The 25771-nt window shown below is 26.5% G+C and overlaps 1 protein-coding gene across 1 annotated transcript in view; it reads right to left on the bottom strand.

The window, feature by feature from the left end:
- Window positions 1-586: 586 nt before the first annotated feature.
- LOC136968640 (somatostatin receptor type 2-like) overlaps window positions 587-25771 on the bottom strand; it is a 148055-nt gene continuing 122870 nt past the window's right edge. Inside the window, exon 3 of the mRNA XM_067262643.1 lies at window positions 587-2726. Within this exon, the coding sequence (XP_067118744.1) occupies window positions 1030-2280 (1251 nt within the window). The 5' untranslated portion in view covers window positions 2281-2726 and the 3' untranslated portion in view covers window positions 587-1029. The remainder of the gene's footprint in view (window positions 2727-25771) is intronic.

Raw genomic sequence — 25771 nt, forward strand, 5'->3', positions numbered from 1 at the left:
TATACATGATACTCCGCATTTTTGCGATACATTAACATAATTTCTGATTAAAAAACACTTTGAAAACTAGCAGAAATTATTCGTAATAAAGACATAATATTTTAAATATAAATTAAGTTAGTAGTTATCAGAAACTAAGTAAATTAGCTGATATCCTCGTCTTAATTAGTGAGATATTCGTACTTTGCATATCGACTAACAAAAATAAGTATACTATTGAAGATAATTCACCATAAATACTTGACATTATACAGTAAATATATATATATAATATTAATTATTCTATAACTATTTAGAACAGTAATCTATATTGATGCTAATGATCGGATTATCCGAAAGTTTAGTATCAAATTTCTTAAATTTCTATATCTATAAATGTAACATATATAGATATATGTGTATATAGATACATATATATGTATATACATATGTATTATAATTTAATATACCACATAAAATTTAATAAATTATCACTTAGAAACTGTATCTATTCAAAATATACTGATATATAGATAGATCTATAATACAAAATTTTGAATGAAATACTGTATATATTCCCAGCAAATTACAATAAGTAAAAGTTTAAAATCAATTCAATTGTCCTTCGAATAATACAGTTAAACATTGTTTAATGTTAATTAAATTAACAATAAAATGACATTTAGTAATTCTTATTCTAAACTATGACAATTCCAGATTAACAATAATATATTTATCATTGTAAAAGATACTTATTCAAAGAGATAATAACATCATTAAATTGCTAGATGGACATTGTTTACTATAAAGATAATAGTTATACGGTTATTTGTGTATATATGGTAAAATTATATACAATGAAAGTCCAAACACTTGAGCAACATCTGCATGTCATCATATAGGCAAACAAATCACAAAGCGATATCTTATTGTTTATAATTCGACTGTAAGATGATGAAAAAATTGTTAATTTATCATCATTCCAGGGGAGATTTTTACCATAATTGATATGACATTTTCTATGATACCATATTTGGTAACTGTCTTTTTTTACACTTGAGTCGGTTCAGTTTCGGAGGACTGTTTACTAAATCCATTGCGCATTGTATATTCTTTCTCACCCATCACTATGTTTGAACGTGAAGTTAATGTGATTGCTGTGGATTGTTCTGTTTCTTGCCCTGTCGTTGGTAGTTGTTTGCGACGAGGGGGGTGTCCTCGTGAGGAACTTCCGTGTGTTGTCTTCGGGAAAACACTATTCTCTACTTGAAGCTGAGCGTTGATGTCTTTACCGGCTGCACATGTAAATGCTTTAGCAAAACTTTTCTTAAAATTATCGCTTAGAAACGCGTATAAAATTGGATTCATGGCAGAATTTCCATAAGATAAGCAGCCGGCTAGTAACATTACGGTAAAACCAATTTCTGATTGATCCTGGCCGGGTGGTGAGAATGTTAAATATACTTGAGTGATCCAATATGGCAACCAACATATGACATATACTGTTATAACTGTTAAAACCAAGTAAGTGACTTTACGATGTGATCGTTTCTTCTCTCGTGATTTATTCTTAGGTCCTACCTTTCTTAGTTTACATATAACTAAGAAATAAAAGAGTAATATCAGAACCAACGGTATAGCGAATCCAAGTGTAAACGAATATAAAGTGAAAGCCTTTTGTCCATTCATGTAAGTGCTTTCTGGCCAATAGATGTTGCAACTGTTAATAGATTTGGTTTTCAGGATAGTCGCATACAGATATACAGGAACCATCAGCAGAGCGGATACAGTCCAGACCGTCAGACATATTAATTTAGCAATTATGGGTGTGCGATATCGTGGTGAAGAAATTGGATGGCATACAGCAACGTAACGATCGGCACTCATGACTGTCAGTAGAAGGCTGCTAGTGAACTGGTTAATGGATGTTGTAGTCATATATATTTTACACATAACCGATCCTAAGGGCCAATACTTGAAGACCATAGTAGTTAACAGGAAAGGTAAGCCAATTAAGAACATTTCGTCGGCCACTGCCAGGTTGAAGATATACATGTTCGTGACCGTCTGCATTTTAGAAAATCTCAAGACGACGTAGATGACTAACGAATTTCCACACAGTCCAGTCACACAGACGATTCCGAATAAAATTTTGGCAAATTCCAATACAAGAATAGGTGGGCCGGATATATAATCAATACTTTCTCGATAAGACGTACAATTAGTACTATCTGATATATTATTATTCATGATGCTACAATTTGCGGTAATGTTAGCAGTTTCTGAAATATCTTCGTTCATAATGTATTTTAGTTATTATATAAAAGAATTTCAATTAAAGATGGTGGACAAGCTTCAATTATTTTGATACGGAAAAAGAAAAACAGCAGATTAGTACTTGAAGTAGGTCTTCGTAGTACATATTCTATCGACAAACGATTTGGACAGTCAAAACAATTAATTGGAGCTGACACAAATCGAGATGGTCTAAGACACTTCCTCTTGGGAATTTCAGACTGTAGAAGCTTAGAAATCTTCTAGCTTTGTAATCAGTTGTGACAAGAAAAGGAAGTGTTTCTATTGTCTTTAAATGCTGTTGGATAAACTTTTTTTGTCAATTTAGATATTCCAAATCTCTAGAAAATTAAATTCTTTGCAGAGAATTTCAAGAATGGTATTTTAAAACTCACATGAAGATAAAATGATATCGATATTTCTTCAGAAAGGCATTATCCTCCAGATAAATCCTGCAAAGAGAGAAAAATATATATACATTACTAACTTGAACGAACTTATTTAAACTGTTAAACATAAAATTTTATAAATTTTATACAATCAATTTTTGTACAAACAAGACCGAAGTTGGAGTTACAGCTATAACTTATGATATATAAAAGGTATTTTAGCTCTACTAAATAATAAAAATTTAAAAGTAAGGGGGTCTTAAGTTGTAGCTTTATATCCGGGGGCCCTATACTGTAGCTTATTTACTTTTTGTGTAACACTGTCCTGTCTGTAGGATTATCTTTATTATATTAGAAAGAATCAGAAGCTGAGGTAAACATAAAGCTCTCTTCTTAAAAATTCATATTGTCTATTTACTGAATAAATATTTTATATATATTTATTATATATATAGATAATTATATATTTAAATTTGTTATTATTTGGTAAAAGGGTGAAAAGTCTCGTATATTTTATAACTTACGATTACAACTCTAAATCCCTCCTTGCGTTAAACTACATACAAAAATTAAAAAAAATGGAAATATTGTACACTGCTTCTTATACACTTTAATTTTCTTTAAAAACTTACAAAGTTTGTTAATATTATTTACTCTTTAAAAAATTAATTAAAAAACATAATTACATAAATTAAAATCTTTATATCAAAATAGCCACATTAATCATATATTTTGATCTATTCTTTTCAAATATTTACCGATGAAGAATGGATTTTTCTAAATGATTTTTCATTTCTTAATCTAATATTCTAATCTTTACAAAATATTGATCTAATATTTTAATTATAAGAACGAACTAAAATTAATCTAGAATAATTAAAACAGTATTAATTAATGCAGACAATGGCCCAAAAGTCACATTATCGTACTACTTCGCAAGAAATTCAACAAATTGTGAAAGTGTGTCATTTAATGCGCTTATTTTAAACAATTCTTGCAAAATTTAATAAGCGATAATGGGTCCAATAAAGCAGAAATTTAGGCTTTACAACTGTTACATTTTAATCGTTTGATGGAGAACCCTTTGTGATGATTTGGACTGGATTGACTAACGGTATACGAGACATGTGGTTGTAACAACACTAATCGTGATCAATCCTTCCCTCTCACCCTTTGTGTTCCGAAAAGACCCGGATGATGCCACGCCACCAGCCGGATGTCCAAAGCCACCCTGCACACGTTCTTCCACTGTCACGTCAAAGATTTAGGTGGTAGTTAACCAGATGTCCACAAAAGCATATACAACATTTCTCTAATCTTAAGTGTTTTTAAAAGGACCTCTTCATACAGAAAGGTTTCAAATGTATAAACTAGGATATTTTCTAAATATTCTTTAGCATATGTACACTTCGAATAAATTTTCTTGGCCACTGAAATCATTAAATTAGTAAATTTTAAAGCATTTTAAAAATGGGCCCTCTTCAATACGTAGAATTTTAAGAAACTTGCTAAGCAGCATATTTATCTTTAAAAATTATAATTTACATATTTAAATACCCTATTAACATTTTAGCAATATTTATTATTTAAATACTTTCGGTCTGGACCGGAAATCACGTGATTTCAATTCAAAAGTTTTTCTGTTAACGTCGTTAGGAATATTTCACACGTTCTCCATTGTTACAATTCTTGGGGGATGTAAGTTATGATTAACTGAGTTACAGCAAATATATATGAACTCGATATATCAGGATGTCACTTTTGTGTGATCTTAACTCGTTTACAAGACAAAACTATCTTTCATCTTTTATAAAAAAACAAACAACAAAACTACACGTGAAGGGGTCAATCACCTGTAGAATTATAAACACGATCTACACACTTCTATTACTTAAACGAGCAATTTTTAATCATAATTTTAATTTAAAATATATGCTCTCGATCTCAAATTAGCAGTATCTTGCCCCTGTACATCATACTTTTCCTGATAACGACGGAGCCATTCCGGTCATCTATGGAGAAAAACTTTTTTAAATTAAAATCACGTGACCTCCTCTCTAGATTTAAAGTCCTTATAAAGTTAGTTGGGACCTCCTGCCGTAATCTTTCCATATCTGATTTCGACTTTCATATATCTAACTCCACTCTCGAGATTAAGGAAAGTCAGACAGCGGACAGACGGACGACAGTGGGAATTCATAGGTCTACAATATTTTCAAATTTCAGTCCAAAAAATGAAAAAAATTTTAAAAAATTGATTAAAATTATATAAAGGAGCGCTTTAATTTCTTTAAAATTATTAATTTTTATTAAAATATATCGCATTTTAATTTTAATTAAGCGGATGATTTGGAGTGCAATTTTCAAATTTCAAACATACTGTCGTCCGTCCGTCCGTAAGTCCTTCGTTAATCTCGAGAAATTAGACGAAAATCGAGACCAAATGAGAAAATCTTACTTTTAAATTAAAATATAAAATAATAATAATAATAATTGCTCGTTTGATTTGGATTTTCTTTCTTATTTTAATGCGAATTCATTAATTGTATAATTTCAAGGATTTAAAAATAAAGTAACTATTTTTAAAAGACGTAACCAAATTACGAGATTTTTTAAAATAAAAACTAATTATGAAAGCAGCAACACGAAATGAAAGTTTTATAATCAATCATCTAAAGACAAGATAATAGCCGATAATCATCCAATTATCACAATTTTCTTAAGTTGGATGTTAAAAATTCTTCTTATCATCTACATTCTAGTGATTATAATATTGGAAAAAATACCTTTTTTAAATAGTAGAAAAGGATATTCATTTTAAAAATTTATATACCAGAATATTCATATGAATAATCAGCATTCAGAGCCAACGCAATAAATGAGTTGCGTGTCAAACTCTTACATGGAAAATATGAAAAAATTGAATATTCTTATTTAAAATAATCGAAGTGAATAATTAATATAATGTAAATAGGTGTAGGTTTTACCTATTTTAATTCTACACGTGTTTTTATTTCCAGGAATTTGATTACACTTATTTATAAGAACTAGAAAGGTTCGCTTTACGACGGATTTTCAGGGATCACAACGAAAATTTCTCAACTATTTTTTCATATTTCTATCCAAAAATTCCATTTTTAACTGAGAAAATAAATCTAGAAAAGATGAAAAAAGTAGAGAATCGGTTCTAGAACCTAACAATGATTCAATTTAAAATCCAGGAAAGGATACAGATCAAATTTTTAAGTAAAAAGTATCGATTTTTGTAATTTAATAAACGTATTTAAAATATATATATATATATTTAACGCTTTATTATAAATTTATTTATTTAATTTAATAATTTTTAAGCCGTAATCCCTTCTTTGTGTATATTTTCCTGAAAAACTTTAATAAAATAATAATAATAATACTGTATGAAAACACGTATAGAATAAGCAATTTTGTTGAAAAGAAAAATATATTTTTCTTGTATAATTTATAATAAACGACATTATATATATATATATTCAACAACATCATTGTTGTAATCTTAACAATTTTCATTTAATTATTCCATGCATATTATTAAGTAATTAATCTATATGCTAATTATTTTATATACATTAACGTAATTTGAAAGTTAATTAGTTTACTTTCGAGTTATGTTTATTTTCTTTAAATGATTATTTTTAATTTTGTTTCTTAAAGACCACGTCGAAGAGTGAAATAAATAAATAAAAAGTATAAACAAAAATTAGGAACAACTCCAGGAAAAGCTTATTGCAGGAGCAAGGAACAAAAAATGCAAACAAGAATGGAGGAATAAAAAAAAACAAATTCAAAGAAAATGGAAGGAACAGAACATCAGGAAGGAGCTAATCTACGTTCTTCAATAATATACTAAATAAACTTTAATTTAAACATATAGAAAGTCGTTGGTTCGGTTCTCACTCGATGTCATATGTTTTCTTCTATTTGGTTCTTCATTTCTATTCTATTCGTGGTTTGTAAATTAAGTTATAAACTTAAACTCTCATTTTAAAAATAAATCATTTAGTTCTAAACATAAATACAGTAAAGTCTCCTTAATCCGGTGGTTCGGTAGTCTGACAGGCCCGGTAATCCGACACTAATCGACTCTACTGTTGCCAAATCGTAGACAGGCTAACCACTTGTTCAAACGCCAATTCCTACTGAATTTGAACACCTTCCCAGTAAAAGGGGTCATGCTGTCGAGCGCGAATTTGGACACGATATTAAAATTCGATAGGCTGCTCGAAAAAAATACAATCCCCTGAATTTCTTACCAAAAATACTGTGTTCCCCACTAAATCTCCCGCGGCCACTTTAATTTCCTACTAAATTTAGTAGGATTCAACCAACTTGTAATACTGATAACCGGCGACGTCAGGCGCTTTCATCGCAAAACGGCAGAAGACAATTGAAAATTGTTTTAAAACGATTGCCGATGCGATTAATTTTAGAACGATAAAATACATTGAATTCGCCTTACTTCCAATAATCCGACACACCTGTCTCATATTGATATGTGTCGGATTACCGAGATTTCACTGCACATTTCATTGGATTAATTATGACGTATATTGTTAGATTTTAGACAGAAATTAATGAATTATTTCATAAAATATAAATTAAATTAATATATTATAAAGAAAATAAAATAATAGAGAAATTTTATTTTATATTAATTAAAAAGTTTTATCAAATTATATATTTAAATATATAAAAGTAAAATTAAATTATAATTAATTTTACAGTTTGTTAGTGACCACAATTCTACTCAAAGTATTGAATATCAAAGTCATTAAATTATTTTTAACGAATATATTTATTGAAATTGTGAGAAAAATAATCGATTTTTTTCTGAATATTTGAAATTTTTTTAATTATTATTATTCCAGCTGTTATATCTTATAACAGAGAGAAAGTATAGAGATTAGTTTAAAATGACCCCAATATTTTTAATTTTTGGACCCAGAAGTCTTTAAAACGTCGAGAAATTCAAAAAAGTGAGGGCTTTTTCTGTACGTATTCGTGTATGGGGGACGATTTTATTTATCCAATTTGAAGCTTAATAACTCCTGTGCCTTTGGTCAGAAATTTATGAAATTTTGCAGGGAGGTTTGGGTATCAGCGCGAAATGTTCCTAGAAAGTTGCAGACAACGAGGTCTATTGGTTCGGGAGATATTAAAGTGGTGGGGACATATCTCCCCAACCAATCTGAAGACTTTAACGTAATGGTAGCAATTGTTAGGGATAAAAATAAATAAAGAATTGCAGACAACCCAGCAACAATGTTGCTAGCTTTTTAAAACTAACCAGTAATTACGATTAAAAAATTAATTATAATCAATCATCAGCAAAAAGCATCTTTGGACAGATAAATGATTGATTTATTTAATCACCAAAAAAGTCTAAAGATGCTTTTGGCTGATAATTCAAATCCTCAAGCCAAATAGGTAATTAAATTTATTAATATATATAACAATGAAATTAAGATATTCAGTATTAATTTTAGAATTTAATTAAATTATGTTTTAATAATTAAATTTGCTTTTTAAAATTTTGTATTTTTATCGTACATAATAGACGAATTCGTAATGGAGATGTATAAACTAAACTGAATTTGGATAATTGGATAATTCATTAAAGTAATTAGAAAAGTATTTAAATCCTTGATTGTAATTAAAGATTAAGTTAAACAATTTTCCATTGTTTGTAAATATATTTTTTTTACTCTACTTTCTTTATAATTTATTAGGTGTATTTATAAAAATTTAAAAATGTATAATTATTTAATAAATTTAATAAAAAAATATTTTATACGTATTTTATTAGTTAAATTAATAGTATTTTTCTTAATTTAGATCATATTTTATCATCTTTAATAATTATACATTTTATACTATAATAAGTCCAATTTTCTATCCTTGTGATATTTTATTTAATTTTTATACAACAATTTTAACTGTTTTTACAGAAAAAACATTTCAAGAAATTAATAATTCTTTATTTTTTTCATTCCTAACAGTTTCTACCATTACCTTAAAGTCTTCAGATTGGTTCGGGCGATATTAAGGGGGTGGGGCCATATCTACCAAACCAATAATGCGATTTTCCTGAAAATTTCTAGAAACATTTTCATCTAACATGTAAATCTCCTCGAAAAATTTCGGAAATTTTCGTCCAAAGATACAGGAGTTATTAAGGTTCGAAGTGGGTAAACAAAATCACGTCCCTCCCACAGATAAACACCCCACACATACAGAAAAAACCCTTAATTTTTCGTATTTTTTAGACGTTTCAAGTTACAAACGTTTTTTATTATAATTTATTCAATAAATATCTCTATAATTATATATAAAATATTTTTTATTTTATTAATTCTATATTATTAAAAATTTTTAATTAATTCTCTTAAGAATTAATTGTTTTATTGTTATTATTCTTTCCTAAACATTCAAATAATAGTAATTTTCTAAAAAATAATAAAATTTTATAAAATTTGAATGTATTTATTTATTTATTATAAAAATATAATTTTTAAATAAAATAATTTCTATTTTTGATGATAAAATTCTAACAAATTTGAATTGATTTTATATTTAAAATTTAATTTAAAATTTAAAAAATTTCTTTATGTTTTTATTTTTTATATACATTATTACCGTTTTAAATATAAAATCTGAATGAATTTTATTAAATTTCTTTCATATTTATAGTTATAACTTAAAAGGCCTATTTTAATTTCAATATCTAAAAAATTATATATCTTAAATTAAATATAATTCACATTTACCTAAATGATTTACAATTAAATTCACACAGTACAAGTGTTAATTTAATTGTATTTAATTATTAAGCGATGATTTTGTATTATTAACAATACATAAATAAAATTAAAATATTAAATTAAAAAAAAAATAACGTTAAAAGTAAAAATTGCACACTGGAGTCTTTAAATTGATTGTTTTGGAAGTTAAGAAATGTTAAAAAAAAAATAATCTTTGGAGTGAGAAATTCATCACTTTGTAAAGAAGAAAATCGTCTTAAGAAAAGTAAATGGTCCGTTATTTAGTGGTTGTGACATTTTTTGTTACTGCTGTTCACTGATAACATTTTCAAATTACCTGATAGTCGACTATTGAACATTTACTTTCTTACTACTGAACATTGAGAGATAACATATAATCGCCTTTCTTTCGCTTCAATGATTTACAATTCTTTACTGTAATGTCCGTGTCCGTTTGAAATTCTGTCTATACAATAATTCGTTAATTGATTAATAAATAGTCATAAATTAGAATTATAAAGATGAAGTTTTGATTCGTAAGCCCAATAGACACACACCTAATCTTCCCTAATTTTTAAACACAAAATCTTATACTGTATATTGATAAATATATAAACGCTAGAGCCGTATCTGTCTATAGGTATGCTGGTCTGTTATGGTGTACTTATGGGGGTGATGTGGATTTATGATAAATAAATAAATGATGCTATATGGTAAGCTTAATTTTTCTTTATTCCGTTTGTATTTTTTGTATCATCCTCTCAGATCATCCCCAGAGTAAAACCTTAATTACACCAGTGTTAGTCTGAGCGTATATTTGTACGAATTTACATAACTTCTATCGTGTATGTATATACGTATTTTTCATATTTCTTACATATATTTTATGCATAAATGAATTTATGTGTGTGTGTACACGTAAGCTGGTGTTACTGAACTTATTCAATTACTTATACTCTATAAATTTGAAAGCAAACTTCTAAATACATCGGGCGAAAAAGGGGGAAAAAATAATAATTAAATGTACTGCACAATTAAATATTTGCAGTTGAGGTATTTTTAAGTACAAAAGGAATAACGTTTATGCGTTGAACGACCCGCGATTCAACAGATACTTCTTAAGAAATGATGAGGAATGGTTTGCTAACAACGATTGTTATACGGTGCCATAGCAAAAGTTCATAGAACTACTATCGATTGGCACTCCAGCTTCGCTCCTTCCTTTCATTTCTTTCGTTTCTTATAACGAGTTGGATTTTTTTTCCTTTCGACAACTGTGAAAGTGAACAAGTTGAACAGAGAGATTGATTCCTGCGAGAAGAGAGAGAGAACCAAAGCATCATCTCATCTTATTTACGGTACAACTTTACTGTTTGTATTTGGTCGTTGAAAATTAACTTCGATCTTGATTTATGTCATTTTAATTTGTTTTCCACTTTGGTTTCTTAATGGAAACTTTTCTTATTTATCCCATCGATTTACTTTTACCAATTAAATGTTTAAAGGAAATCAAATGTTCGAGTAATTAAAAAAATTAAGGAATTAAATGTGTTGAGTAAACAGAAATTTTATTTTGTATTTCGTTGAAAATTTATATTAAAATCGTTTAAAATTATAAATCCATATTTAATTAATTTTAGATAAGGAAATTTTATATCCGTTAAGTAATTTAAAATACGAAGAGGCTTAAAAGTCAGTTAAATCGCTGTAAAGAGTAAATTTATATTTTATTCAAATGCTTATAAACTCGTAAGAAACACAATTTTATGAAAGAAAACACGTTATTTTTTTTATATTCAGTTTACGCTTCTTCGGGGCAACGTGTGCGGTTATCTGACTTTGAGCCACCTTGTATATTAATATACGATTACTAAAACATAAAATTATATAAAGAAACACTTATTTTTAAGTAAAAATACCGTTAAGAAGTGCAACAATCCTTTTTCTTTCTTGCAAATTTCTTTCTAGAATGTCGAGAAATCGCTAGAATTCTCAAGTTAGCAACCCTCGTCTTTACGACAATGTCATCAAATTCATTTATGAAGACACCACCAACCATCTAGACAATTAAGAATGGCTGGAATACCTATCACTTCTAGGAGCTTCAAACATCCAGTGCGGTTGGTATGTGGGAATGAATGACGATGGTGGCCAAGTCGTTCAACTTTGGTTATGAGAACAGCATCAGTAATGTCTGGATATAGTGGTATAAACGAAAATGAGCAATTAATCAGTTATACGACATTTATATCATGCTCATCCGACGATTTATCACTCTTAAATATGTCACTGCTATGAAAAATAACCTTCTTCATTATTAAACTTTTTCCAATGACTTTTAAACGTATTCGTACCCCTTTAACATTATACGAATTGTGCTTTATTGGCCAATACATCATCTTGTATAACTTATTTTATAATTATATATAAACCTTTTAATGTTTTTTTCCTATTGTAGTTGATGAATTTCGATAGCTTCTGATCTATTCTTTTTACTTGTTTGTAGTTTATTGTTGGGTTCAGATGGTGGAAAAGATCACTAAGAGGGACATTGGGAAGCTTTCCATATGTTGTAACAGTTAGTATGAGATGGTTTCATCCGGAAAAGTCTTTGATGCATGTCTTCCTTCAGTCACTAACGATCTAGATGACAAAGGAGAGGACATCAGAAAGAGGTGTGTACACTCATTGCTATCACTGACAACTCAGAGAGAATGAATAAGTGTAATCAATGGTTCGACCGAAGGCGGATAATAAATCATATGACGTATCAGAAAGTCTAAATTTAAAAAAATAATAAGAATAATGTATCATTCCGTGAAGACAATACGCAAATACGATAAAATATTTTGAAGGTACTCTAATATTTTATTTTTTTACAATACTTTAAATCATATTTTCATCTTTTATACGATCTAAATTGCGAATTTTTACTTTTTAAATGCATTGAATTGTTAAATGATTTGACATTTTTTTAAAAAATGTATCTTTTACTCAATTTTTCTATTAAAATTTAATGAATTGGCTTGGCGTAAAGTTAGAGTTTAATCTCAGAAAAGAATTGGGGATTTTTAAAGATAGATAGATATTCCCTATAGTTGGATTCTAAAGCATTTCTTGCTTCGATGATCTAGGTATTGGAGAAATCTGTTGGGAGTTGAAAGTTGGTAGATGATAGTGTTTTCACACATCTCTATTGCAAACGTTAGCTGCAATGGGAATTCTGTCAAGCCATCGAAAACGAAATATTTCTTCTTTCACTGGCACTAAGTTTTGAGAGTGAATTTTACAGTTTTAGAAGTTGTAACACAATTACATACTGCATCTAGATACATGCTTACAACATAGACACAATACAATATTACAGTTACTTCCATAATTAAAAATTAACTGCAATACTGTACACATTAGGAGTTACGTCAATTTTATATATTGCAATAGTTTTACAATTATGAGTCATTTATAAACTATTTGACTTTATTAATATTTATTTTACAGTTGTGTCTACTCTTACAAGAGTAGACACAACTGTATAATAATTGTAAGAGCATATTTCAATTATATACTTTTACAATTGTACTGTACAGTACAGTTGTTACCCAATTAATATCGAAATATATAACAATTATATACTTACAATTATCTCTATTGAAAATTACCCTTACACTTAGCCTTTATGCTTACAATTATTGTAAGAATAATGACAGAATATAACATAATTTAACAATTTTACATAATTCTTTGCTTACAAATACGTAATAGAACTAAAGAAAACTGTCATTTTTTTTTGTAACTTTTTCTTCATTGTGTACTTTATATCATAATCACCCACAGAAATTTTTAACCTTTGATTTAACATATTTCTAGTGAATTTTTTAGGTAATCTGACTTAAAAAAATTAAAACAGTAAGCTTAAAATACTTCAAAGAAGAAATCAATAAAAATTATAGTTTATAAATCGATAAATTTAGCTGTTTTTTTAAAAATATTATTTATATACAGGATTTCAGATTAAAAATTAATAAATGCTAGTAGATAAAACGTTAAAACGTTAAATCAGAACGTAAAGCAACTACGTAATTACATTCTAAAGCAATAAAATTGTTACAAAATTTACAAATTTACTAAGAAAATTACTACTATAGAATTTTATTACATAATTAAACATTATTTTACATTCTAATGTACAATTTTACTACTTTATAATCAGAATGTAAAATAAACTATGTCTGGAATTAATTACAAACAAATTTAATGATAATTAAACAAGATATATACTTCAAATCATTAGAAAACTATAATTAAATTTTAAAAATCTTCTAAATTATAACAAAATTTATACATTTTCACTTAAATAAAATAATCTGTAAATATTAACTGATTAAAAAAAACGATTATTTTTTAAAATCTTTACATCAATATCCAAAGAATTTAATTTTTAAATTATTAATTATAAATAAATTTAGTGAAGATTAATGAAAATATAAAATATATAACAATAAATTTTACAAAATTAATTAAGTAAGTAAAATTCTCAGATATTTATTCAAATAAATTACAATTATCTTTTTTAAAACAAAAACTATTTTAATTTAATAACTTTGTTAATATTTTAAAACATTAACTTAATTCTTTTATCGTTATACATAATTTTAAGCATGAAAAATAGATTAAAATCTAATGTAAAGATTTAGATTTAATGTTTAAATTTTTTTGAATGTTATAAAAAAATAATAATAATAATAAAAGTTATGTTATAATAATCGGATTATTCTTTAATCCTGGTTTTCATTAAAGTATAGCAAATAAACTTTAATAGAGAATGTTTTAAATGCATGAACGATGAACATTATCTTAAGTCATTTACTTATAAGATAATACACGAAATATCAAATTTAATTCACTCATAAATTATTTAAAATATGTAATACAAAGATCATTCATGTCGTTCACAGTGGGATTGAATTGAAAAATAGTTCTCTAAAGATAGCTTTAAAATATCCAATAAGATAAGACGTTTCATTTACTTAACTCTACCATATCCCGCTGTTTATTTAGGTTGATATCTTCCGCTGTATTTAATATATTTAAATAATCTTTATTGTTATCAATAATAAAATAGTTGATTTTCCCTTTTTTAAATTAAATATTTATAATTTATAGTTTCCAGGTCTGATCCTTGCTATAAATCTTCCAAGCGGGTTGCGACTTTTTAGTCAATTTTAGTGTATAAAAATTAATAATTTCGACGTTTTATATAAGTAAATAATGATTTATATCATTATAAAATATTTTTATATTTAAAAACAAAATTGGAGCGAGATCAATCTATGTTTTTCCCTTGACAGATCAGGAAGCAACGTGATTAACGTTGTAGGAACATGTTTGATGGTAAAATAATAAACATAAAAATTCAAAATGGAGATAAAATTGTTCTAAATATTGTAAAAATAAAATTATGAGGATGCGAAACACTCGATATTTTTCTAAATAAACATCACTTTTATCGCATTTTTAAAAAATTAAACTCCGCTTAAATATTCAAAATCAAATTAAACATATTTTTTAATCGGTATTTATATAATTTTATAGATTTTTCTAACACGAATTCTATTCATTTAAATTTATAACACGTCAGAATTACGTATTAGATTCTCTTAGGTGAAATGTTTCTAGTTAAACAAGTCTTAATTGAGCAGATACTTATACCTGTCACTACTGATCTATCCTTACTAACTGCTGTGAATTAGTCATTCCGATTGATGATACCAGTTGCTAAGATTTGGCATCTGGTTTAGTGACGTCATTAAAATACATGCCACAATCCTCGTGCATACAAACAAATACACACAAAAATTTTACCGTCTTTTAGGACAGTCTAGAGAAAGTAGAACTTTTACATGTATTGAGTAAAAAAAATTGTAGACTAATTAAATTATTTTTAGTATATTTTAGTATTACCTTTAGCATTTATGCACAATTTCATATTATTTCCTTCAGTTGAGAGGAGTAAGATGGCGGAGTGAGTAAATGTTAGTGTTATTAAGAGCATTTATAAGCTAAAAATTGCAGCGTAGAATAATACTATAAATACTAAAATAACAATATTAAAACAATAAAAAACAATATTTTCTGTATTTTTTAGTATATTTTAAAAAATTTTTTAAATTATTAAGCATTTATGCATTTCGTCGTCTCACGTAATCCATCGAGATGAAAGACGTAAGATAGGGAATGCCTAAATATTAATGTTAATAATAAATATTCTTAAAAATACCACAAAATTAATTTATTTTCTTTAGTTTTTAAGTATTTTGTTATTTATTTAATCTTAAATTTCCTTATAATCTAAATTATAAATTTTCTTCCAGTTAAGAAGAATAAGATGGTAGAATGCGAAAATATTAATGCTGCTAAGAGGATTTTTTACTCAAATTAATTTTTAAAACATTAATAGGAAATAAAGTGAAATAAAAATTTAAAATTATAAATCTTTTTAAAGAAGTCTTCGAAAAAAAAAGATAATTTCATACAATAAATTTTATAAATTTTTGTCTTTAAATTATTCATAAATCATGTTTAATTTATAAAATATAAAATAAATTATAATTACAAAGTTCAATTTTTTAAAATAATTTAAATTATTAAATTGATAATAAAAATATTAATTATTAGATTAATTAAAGTTCTAATATAAATAATTTGAATTAATATAATAAGTAAATTTTATTTTTGAATACTGCTTATAAATCAAATTAGTTATTGCTGAACTAAGTTAAATCTTGAATCATAATTAAAATGATTATAATTTTGTATTAATTAACTACACTAAAATCAAATTATATAGCAGGAATATTTTTTTAACTTTTTTATTATCATTTTCAAGCAATTTATTATAATTAAAACCTTATATTCATTACAAAATAATATAATAATTAACATATTTATAAAATTTATAATATAAATATATTATTCATTTAATAAATAATCACAACATTGCACATGACAGTCAGAATATTGATTCAATAATTAGATTAATGGATAAATAATATAAATATAAAATTTCAAATCTATTATTTTTATTAAATCTAACGCGTGTAAAGTGATGTTCTTGGACAAAATATTTTTACTCGTCATATTATTGGCTGAATACAAACTACAGTATTACACTTATCATTTTAATATTTTTCTTATATACTTAAAAATTATACAGTAAAACCTGTCTAAAACGAAACCTGAATAAAACGGAAATCTGCCAAACCAGAAAAAAAATATTTGGCACCCGTACGATTCCGCTTTTCCTAGGTTTTGCTGTACATATTTATACTGTTCCTTAGAAATAGTGCCTAGTTTGGGGCCCTTAAGCGTGACTTACTTCACCTCTTTCTTTAATAAGTTTTAATTGGTTTATATAAAAGGTAGAGGCAAAAATAAAAATTTCTTTAAATAAAAAGATTATGATGCTATTAACCTAAAAACTTAGAAAAAAATTAAAGCAATCAAAGTCAGATATACATTGATTAGTTAGTAAATTGCATCGAAATCCTCTTTGGAAAGACATATAATCGTTGTGGGAACGATACAGTTGTCGGGATGCTCGACTCGAACAAGACGGAAGACCCACAAATGTCGTCTACTAGCTCTATACTTTTCGATTGATGACATCGATTAGTTAATTACAAAACATTTTCTTTAACCACTGCAACCGTGTCGAAATCATCCATGGATCTATTTAATAAAAACCCCTTTGCATTCGCTCTACTATAACTATTCGCTTTTTTTATTGTTCTTCCCATTTTCAATTAATAAAAGACTATCTTTTCTCTGAAGTACTCTAGAGAGATGAAGTGCTCCTGAATAGATTCCATCTTTCAAAGTTGCTTCATGACCTCAATACAAAAGTGCAACTCACTTGTCTTTAATTAAGTCGGTTCAACCATGAGTAAAGTAAAAACTTATTTTAATTCGAAAAATTTTATTAAGAAATAATTTAAAATTTATTATTTAAATATCATTTTTAAATATATTAATCATTTAATAATAATAATAATTTTAGTTTATCAAATTTTCTATTACTTTAAAAAATTATTTTTATATACTGTAATTTCTTTTAAAATCGTTTATTTAATTTAAAATAGGAAAAACGATACTTTTTATGCATAATTTATTCTCGAAAATGGTCGGAAAATGTAGTAAAAGTTCGTAATTTTTTTCTTTAATTAAATTCAATGATATTTTTAATTGTCTACATGGACATTACTCATTAATAGGACTTTACACTGGTGTTTAGATTTGACACAAGAATGAGAACAAGTAATATGTGTACAGGGAAAATTACTACAGGTGATATAATAAAAGAAAATTTGTTTTTTCTGTACTAATTTCTCATTCTTGTGTCAAATCTAAACACCAGTGTGAAGTCCTATTAACGAGTAATGTCCATGTAGACAATTAAAAATAACTTTAGAAATAAGGACTGTAAGGCAATTACAAATTCAATGATAATTTATGATCATGAAATATGATTGAAAACATAAATAATTGTTGTCATACTTATTGTTTTATATTCACAATAAAAATAATAAAAAGTATAAAACGTCTAAAATTAATTTAAGAGTGGAAACAACAATCTCAATTCAAATTACAAAAAATATCTGTCAGTAAACTCGATTGATTTAAAAGATATTTATAGAAGATAGAAATTAGCTTCCAAAATATTTAAAAACGGAAAAACTCTATAGAAATTAGAATTAAAGTCGATTCATTCCTCTTTGTTATCAGAAACAAACTATAGAAACAATAGATTATTTTCGATTATGCAATACTACACAGTGACAAAGTATTATGTAGTTTTCACAAGTTCTTCCCGACAATATGGAAGAAAAGAACTGGAGGAGCTATTAGGTTTCATCCATTAAGACAATGCAACTGGCATCAGTAGAAAAACGTCAGTGATGACGTTTTCATCCAAGATCCACGTTTTCCTACGTTTCATCCAAGACGTTTTCCTACGAAAAATATTTATTTTCCAAATATTAAAAAGCTGTGAAAGAATAGCATCGTATTAAGAAGAATTTTATGATTCATATTCAAATTTTTTAATAAACTGCCACAGTATAAGGCAAATTATAAATAATTAGTCACTAAAATGCTTACTCTTACAATTATATAAATGCACCTTTAGGAGCAGCGAAATTGTCTAGAATAAACTCAAAAGTTTGTTAGTAATTTCTTGATAATATATCAGAAAACTAAGCAAAATGTTTATAGAATCATAAATCTTCAAACCCTTAACATTATAAAATTCCTTTATATGTAATCAGGAATTTTAATATGTTCTGCGAAAAATCTCCAGTTTGAAATTTTGAATATTTTCGAGGCAGAAGGTAGAATTTTATTTGTAATATATATTGTGACAAAATTAATTAGGAAGAAGTTTAAGTCTGAATTTAGCAATTAACATATCTAATAAAATGGGTAATTTTCTAAATATATAATAAAATCTAGAATAAGTTTGTAATAAAAATCCATTCTGGCTTTTACGATCCACTTCATCAGATAAAATAATATCCTGATCTAATGAATTAACAACAAAGATTCCAAATTGTTTTGTTGTTGAACGTTTCTAATTATAATTAGTTTGCATCCATTATTAGCTAGAACAATTAGAATCCTGAATAAAACAAAATATAACAACTCTAAGAAATGAAAATAATCTATTTAATAACAGTAAACAGAATACAGGAAATCCATTAGTAATTATGTCAATTATCATAAACTTTGACAAAATATTAGAACATTTTGGAGTGAAGTGCATCATGTGCCTACTCATTCGCAAATAAATAATGTAATGAAAAATAAAATTGTTCAATTAACGTAGAAAGAAATTATTCGGAACTTTTGATGTGAAATTAATTTTGATTCCTCGAAAATTTCCATGCTAAATACTCCATATTTACTCTTTATAAGTGTTTTTTAAAATCAAAAATCATATAATTTTCTATAAAGTGTATTCTTATCTATAAGTTTATTAATATATTAAATTATTTGCTAGTCGTACTTTTGAACGATATTTCAAATGAATCAGTCGTATTTTTAGATTTTTAATAAAATTTTTCTAAGGTAAAAAATTGTCAACTTTGATTCTTGTTTAAATGCTGATTGATTGAATGATTAATTAGCAAAAGATATCAATACATTATAAACTGTATGGTACAATTGCGTTTATTTCGAACAAGCCTGACTTCCAAAGGAGTCAATCAACATAGATGAGAGATTGGAAACGATGACCCAATCTGTATTGTCCGTGTAAGTTTGACAGTAGCCTGACTTTCTTCTTATTCAATCGTTAAGGCTCTTGTAAGGTTATGATTTTCAGCCTTACCTTCACAAGACAGCTTACGTTCAAACCTGTTTCGAGTAACTGAATCGTTGCTTTAGAAAACGCGTTGCACTGAGAACTTCCAGCAATAAACAAGAGCTCAGAAGAAAGGAGAAGCCGAAGATAATGAACATCACTTAGTAGTAAGGTAGAAAGTTACCAACATTTATCTGGGATTTTCGATCACACTATAACTCAACCATCTACCTAATCGACCAATATTTAAAAATACTGCAATAATTTTTGACTAAAAGAAATAAAAATCTGCAGATCCACATAGGAAAAAAGCTAAGTCTTACTTGCAATACATTGAATATTCCTTTAATATATTTCAGAAAGAAATTATCATCACCTGAGCAAAACAAAAATTAAAAAATAATGAAATATCGCGATTGAAATAGCAATTCTTGGCATTATTCGTAGAGAAAATTTATAATGATAAAAATATCATAAAAGGTCATTTTATATTAAGAACATAATTTGTTCTTATAAACTTTGGAAATGTTGTTTGAAAGATAATGGAAAATTTCGATATAACATTTTCTATTGAGGAAGTGTAGAGCAGATCAATTACTAGAGTTATTGAATTAGGTTGACCCTTGTAAAGAGATAATTCTTTGGTTAAAGAATTCATTAAAGTATAAGGGTCAGACAACGGATATTTGGGAATTCCGTTCCTGTTGGGATGGATAAAGTAATTAAATTTAAAATAAAACATCCATTTTCTTACTATCTATCTACTGTCGATGCAATTTATGAGATAATATCTCTTCAAAAATGATAATCTGTAAATATCGATTTTCTTAGAACTTCGTAAAATCTGCGATTCTTCAGCCGTTTCAGGAAATGCAAAATAGTTTTATTAAATGAAACTTGAGGAGAATTAATGTATTTTCTTCTTTTAAATAATTACAATTGTATGTAGAAGCCATTAAACCCAATCCGGTTAGTTGATTCTTCAGTTATTCAATTCTTTTACTGGAAAAAATGAGACCAAGCAATGAGGGAAAATAATCATAAAGTATTTAAAATTATAAAAATTATTAATCGCGTAAACTTGAATAAAAATCATTCACGAATTTCTTAAGCAGATATCGTCAGAAACAAAACAGAAAGAAATAAACTTCTGGTAATTTTCTTTTTGAAAATAACTCTCAAGCAATAACATTACAGCATAAAGTTCTTAAGTTATCATTTCGTTAACTTTAGATAAAATTTTTTCGTCTCTCTTCTAAGTAAGAGGATTTGAACGAATGTGAATCCTTCTCATTCAAAATATAAGATGTCTTCAAGAAATCTCATCTTTTTCATCGCTCATTTTAAAATAAATTAAGGATAAAGAGCCAGTAAGTAAAACTAGAGGGGGAAAAAAGAGTATTGCGTGAAAGACTTTTCAACTTTCCTAAATTTTCGATCGAAAAAGTAAAGAATTTTCCAATAAAAATCACTTTACAATAATTTCTAAGAAATAGTCTTTGGTATATAATGGATTAAACTTGAACTGAGATGGTATAATAAAGAATTCTCATTAAATTTCTATAAAACTAAATTTATTACAGATAAGTTTTGTTGTAGGAATTCTTGTAAACAACGTACATAAACTTTGACCTCGAACTCCAGTAATTTCAAATAGCATAAATTGTCATGATATCCTGCTAAATGAATATTAAGATGCATTTTCCAAGACGATTCTATAAGATATGTTACATATATTAATGAAAAATAGTTACTAAAACTATGCTATGAAAAATAGTTATCCATTATTTTAAAAAGCGAATTTATATTAGTTTTTTCAGGAAAACCAAGAGAAAATTATTTGAATTGCACTTAAATCAAATTGATATAATTTCTTTAAAAGAACATAATTGCATTTAACCCGGAGAAACCGGGGTTAAATACAACAGAAGTGATTTGCAACACTAGAATTTTAAAAATTAGCATTTGAGAATAGTGCCAGCACGTATTGGTAGAATTTGCAACTGTTACAATATTCCTAGTTCTAGAAGTTTTGGTAATCTGGAGTAAATGAGGCATTTCTTTTTATAAGGAAAATATTATTTTCAGGCTTTGAAGTAAATCTCAGTATGTTTAACTACCTATTTTAAAGGAACGGCAATGTGTGTTTAGTATTAATTCATGCTGTAGTTTGCAACTTGACGATATGGTGATAATGCTACTGTGACTTTTTAAAAGTCTACGATCACGTTCATGAAAAACAGCATGGTATGTAGTGCATGTAGTGTGAGGTATGTTTTGTTAACAAACCTCACACTACATACCATGTATTGTGAAGTGTAGTGTTTCATCGGTGGACAACACTCCTTTGGCAACAATATGAAAAAATTACCCTCCATGGGGCGTTATGATTAAAGCATCTGAAAAAGTACTAGACCAAAAAAAGGGGGATTTTCCTACAGAAACGTTGCAGAAAAATAAAATACATTATCCATTATTCCATCTTGTCAAGGGTTATTATTAATTAAACTACAGAAGAGAAAAGAAGCAGGAGATACCAAACCACTAAATGTTGGTTATAAATTGCCTAGCCAAGTATTTAATGATGAAGAAGACTAACTGAAAGTGTTCATGAAACGTTGCAATGAGATCATGTTTGAAAATAAATGTATGGAAATAACAACTTTGTTGCAACTTGCCCCAATAATGTGGCAAGTTGCAACAATAATTTGAACCGTTCTGGAATTTTCACATACAAAATAAAATCAATATAGAGTATTCAGTTTAAAAGTTTGTATTTGTTTGTTGCTGAAAATAAAAACTAACTATATTTGGATGTCAAATGTGTTTATGTTTAATATAAAATTTTTAAAAAAAGTATTGTAAATTATTGTAATTCTCCCTGGATAAGATTTATATTAATTATAAAAGAAATATCTACAGTTTAATTATTTTCTTGTATTATTATGTGAAGAAAAATTTAAATTAAAAAATTAATACCGAAAAATCTAAAATATAGCATACGTAAGAACAATGTTACGGAGAACTTCATATTGATATTCTCTTTATTTTGCTTGCAAGAAACCAAACTTAGCGAATTTGAAGTGCCTCAAGCAAGATCCAATTATAACTTGTCGATATTTTCCCTATTAGGCTCAACTAAATTAATCGAATTGACATCAATTCATCAAAAAACTCTTTACTTTTAAAGTAAAATATTCTATAAATAATCCTTTAAAATTCATGCTGGCATTAAATCGAGATTCATACTTTACGTTCAGATTCAGGTTCACAAATAAAGATTACAATGAAAATTTCAAAAATTATTCAAACAATTTAAAATATTTCTTATAAATTCGTGAAAACGTTAAATAAGTGACTAAGAAGTGAATAAATATTGATTCACTTCTTACTCATATAATGAGTTTTACAAATTATTTTCACTATTGACTGTGTGGTTAAAATATACGATGCATCGTTGAATTGTTCCAAATTTTTATAAAAAAACAATTTGAAAATTATTTTTTTTCAATCTTAAGAAGTTATTAAACTATGATGATTGAACCACATTATTCCCAATTGCTTAATACTGTACTTAGGCCTTGAGATATAATCAATTAAATTTCTTAGATTCTAAATTATTCCTTATCGTTTATTGATCGTTAATAATAATTGTCATCAAAAAACATTTAAATTATATTTACCGACACTTTAATTGATTATATTCGTCATTCTAAGTAAAATTTCGTATCCAGTGAACTCTCATTACAGTGAATTCTCATATGACTGAGCTAAATCTTTATCAGTGTTAACTGTATAAAAGAATAGCAAGAACGAACAAAATTATTCACTATATCATCTGGTCAATATATTAATAATCCACTGTATTTTAAGTGCAGAAAATAAAATATTTAAATAAAAATTAATGTAAATGATTTTTCTTTTAGAAATTTAAAGAAAACTGGCAATAAATTTAAAATTTATATTAAAAAAAATTATTATTAAAATGAATTGTAAAGATATTTTATTACAGAAACCAAAATATAACGATAATTTCAGCATAAATTGGAAATTTTACAACCTAATTTGCCTAAAGTTAGTAGTTTGATGAATGTTACATTTTGTAAAAATAAAATGTATAAAAATATGAGAAACATTTAATATTTTTCTCTTTAGTTAGCTTCCGAAAATCAAATTTATTTCCCTTAAATTTAGAAAAAAATTCGACAGTTTTGCTCCAATTTTCGAGCAAAGTGAAACTATGCATAATCAATTTATTCGAAACTCGATTCATTCTCGTTTCGTGTAAAATAAAAGAAAACGAAATGGCAATTTAGTCCATTTCTTTACAGATTGCCTTTAGGTGCCTTTATGTGAAAATTGAAATTGGGCCAAATTGGATAAAGATCATGTCTACTGTAGAAACAAGATCGTAATCTGTTTTTTTTTCTTTTTACTTTATTCTAAAACACCTAGAGACACGAGTTCCTCAACACACAGCACCCGTGCCATAGACTGCAAGCAAAGAATTCATGATAACATTAAAAATACATATAATTTTTATGTACTATTTCGTGTTTTTTTTGTATTTATACAGCTTATTATTAAATCTATTTTCATTTATATCTAAAGGTTAAATGTAGATGAACTAACTACAGTTAATTTTTACATGGTTAAGGATAATCTTAAAGCCATGGTTTCGAAAGATGTAAACATCCTAGAGTTAAATTTTTGGTTTAAAAAATGAAAACTTGAAAAAATGTTGAATTGCTTTGCTTAAATTTTATCTACACACTGGAAAAGTATAATAAATGAAAATATTTTAAAGAGAACCTCATCCAAACATTTCAAAGGATAGCCAAGAAAAATTCACTATTCATGTTAAATCTAAGCTGTTTTTTTTTGGAAAATAATATTTATAATTTTATAAATCATTATATTTTATTACAATTAAGAAGAGAATTATTATTGTTTAACAGGAATTGTTAAATCTGGCATAGTACCATTTGTAATTTTTTTAATGAGACAGAAAATGTCTCTCTGTTCTCACAAAACCATCGAGAATTTTCATTCCGACAACTTTAATATTTCCAAAGCTAGATATTAATTATTATTAAATTTCTGTATATTAAATTAAGTGTATAAATTAATTGAATTTTATTATAAACTATGTTGTAGAAAGTTAATTTAATCAAATGTAATTTAATTTAACCTCGTTATTGATGAAATGAAACTATATAGATACCTGTATGCAGTGATAGTTTTTAGATTTTTCAAAGCATTACACAAGAGTGGGCTTGCAGGTCCTTTCGTATAGGTTTATACAATATGTGAAATCCGTGAAACCTGTTATTTGATATCGTATAAGGTACAAGCTAATACTTGATACCGAGTATTGAACCAAGACTGAATGTACGCAAGCATATTTGTGAGTATCTGAGGCTTTTAAAAGCGCGAGGACAGAAAAAAAGCATAGATGACCTATGACTATAACTTCCATTCCACTGTATATATATATATATATATATATATATATATATATATACACACACATATATACTTATTACATTCTATACACAATGGCAGGAACCACTGACGTTACGTTATTATGCGAGTTAATAGAACAATATAAAATAAAATACTTCGAGTCAGTTTTGAACACTACATAATACGTCTAACAATACTTTAAGATACTAAAAATTATATTTAAATATTCTTAAATTATAAAAATAAAATCATAACAAGACAAAAATTCCTTTTCATGATCAATCTTTAATTAATATAAATGCAAATTATTAATATTTTAGTGTACAACCAGTCGAAAATTTATTTAAATTTATTAAAATATTTATTTATCTAACACTAACATTTAATAAATTTATAATAATTAAAACAGTTAACAACTCTGACAACTTATTGAATATTTATTTTTCCATCCCTTTCCTTAAGACAAATGAAAACTTTTCTATTTTAAA

Source organism: Centruroides vittatus, unplaced genomic scaffold, assembly GCF_030686945.1.
Source record: "Centruroides vittatus isolate TY-2023 unplaced genomic scaffold, ASM3068694v2 contig_150, whole genome shotgun sequence".
Classification (NCBI taxonomy): Eukaryota; Metazoa; Arthropoda; class Arachnida; order Scorpiones; family Buthidae; genus Centruroides; species Centruroides vittatus.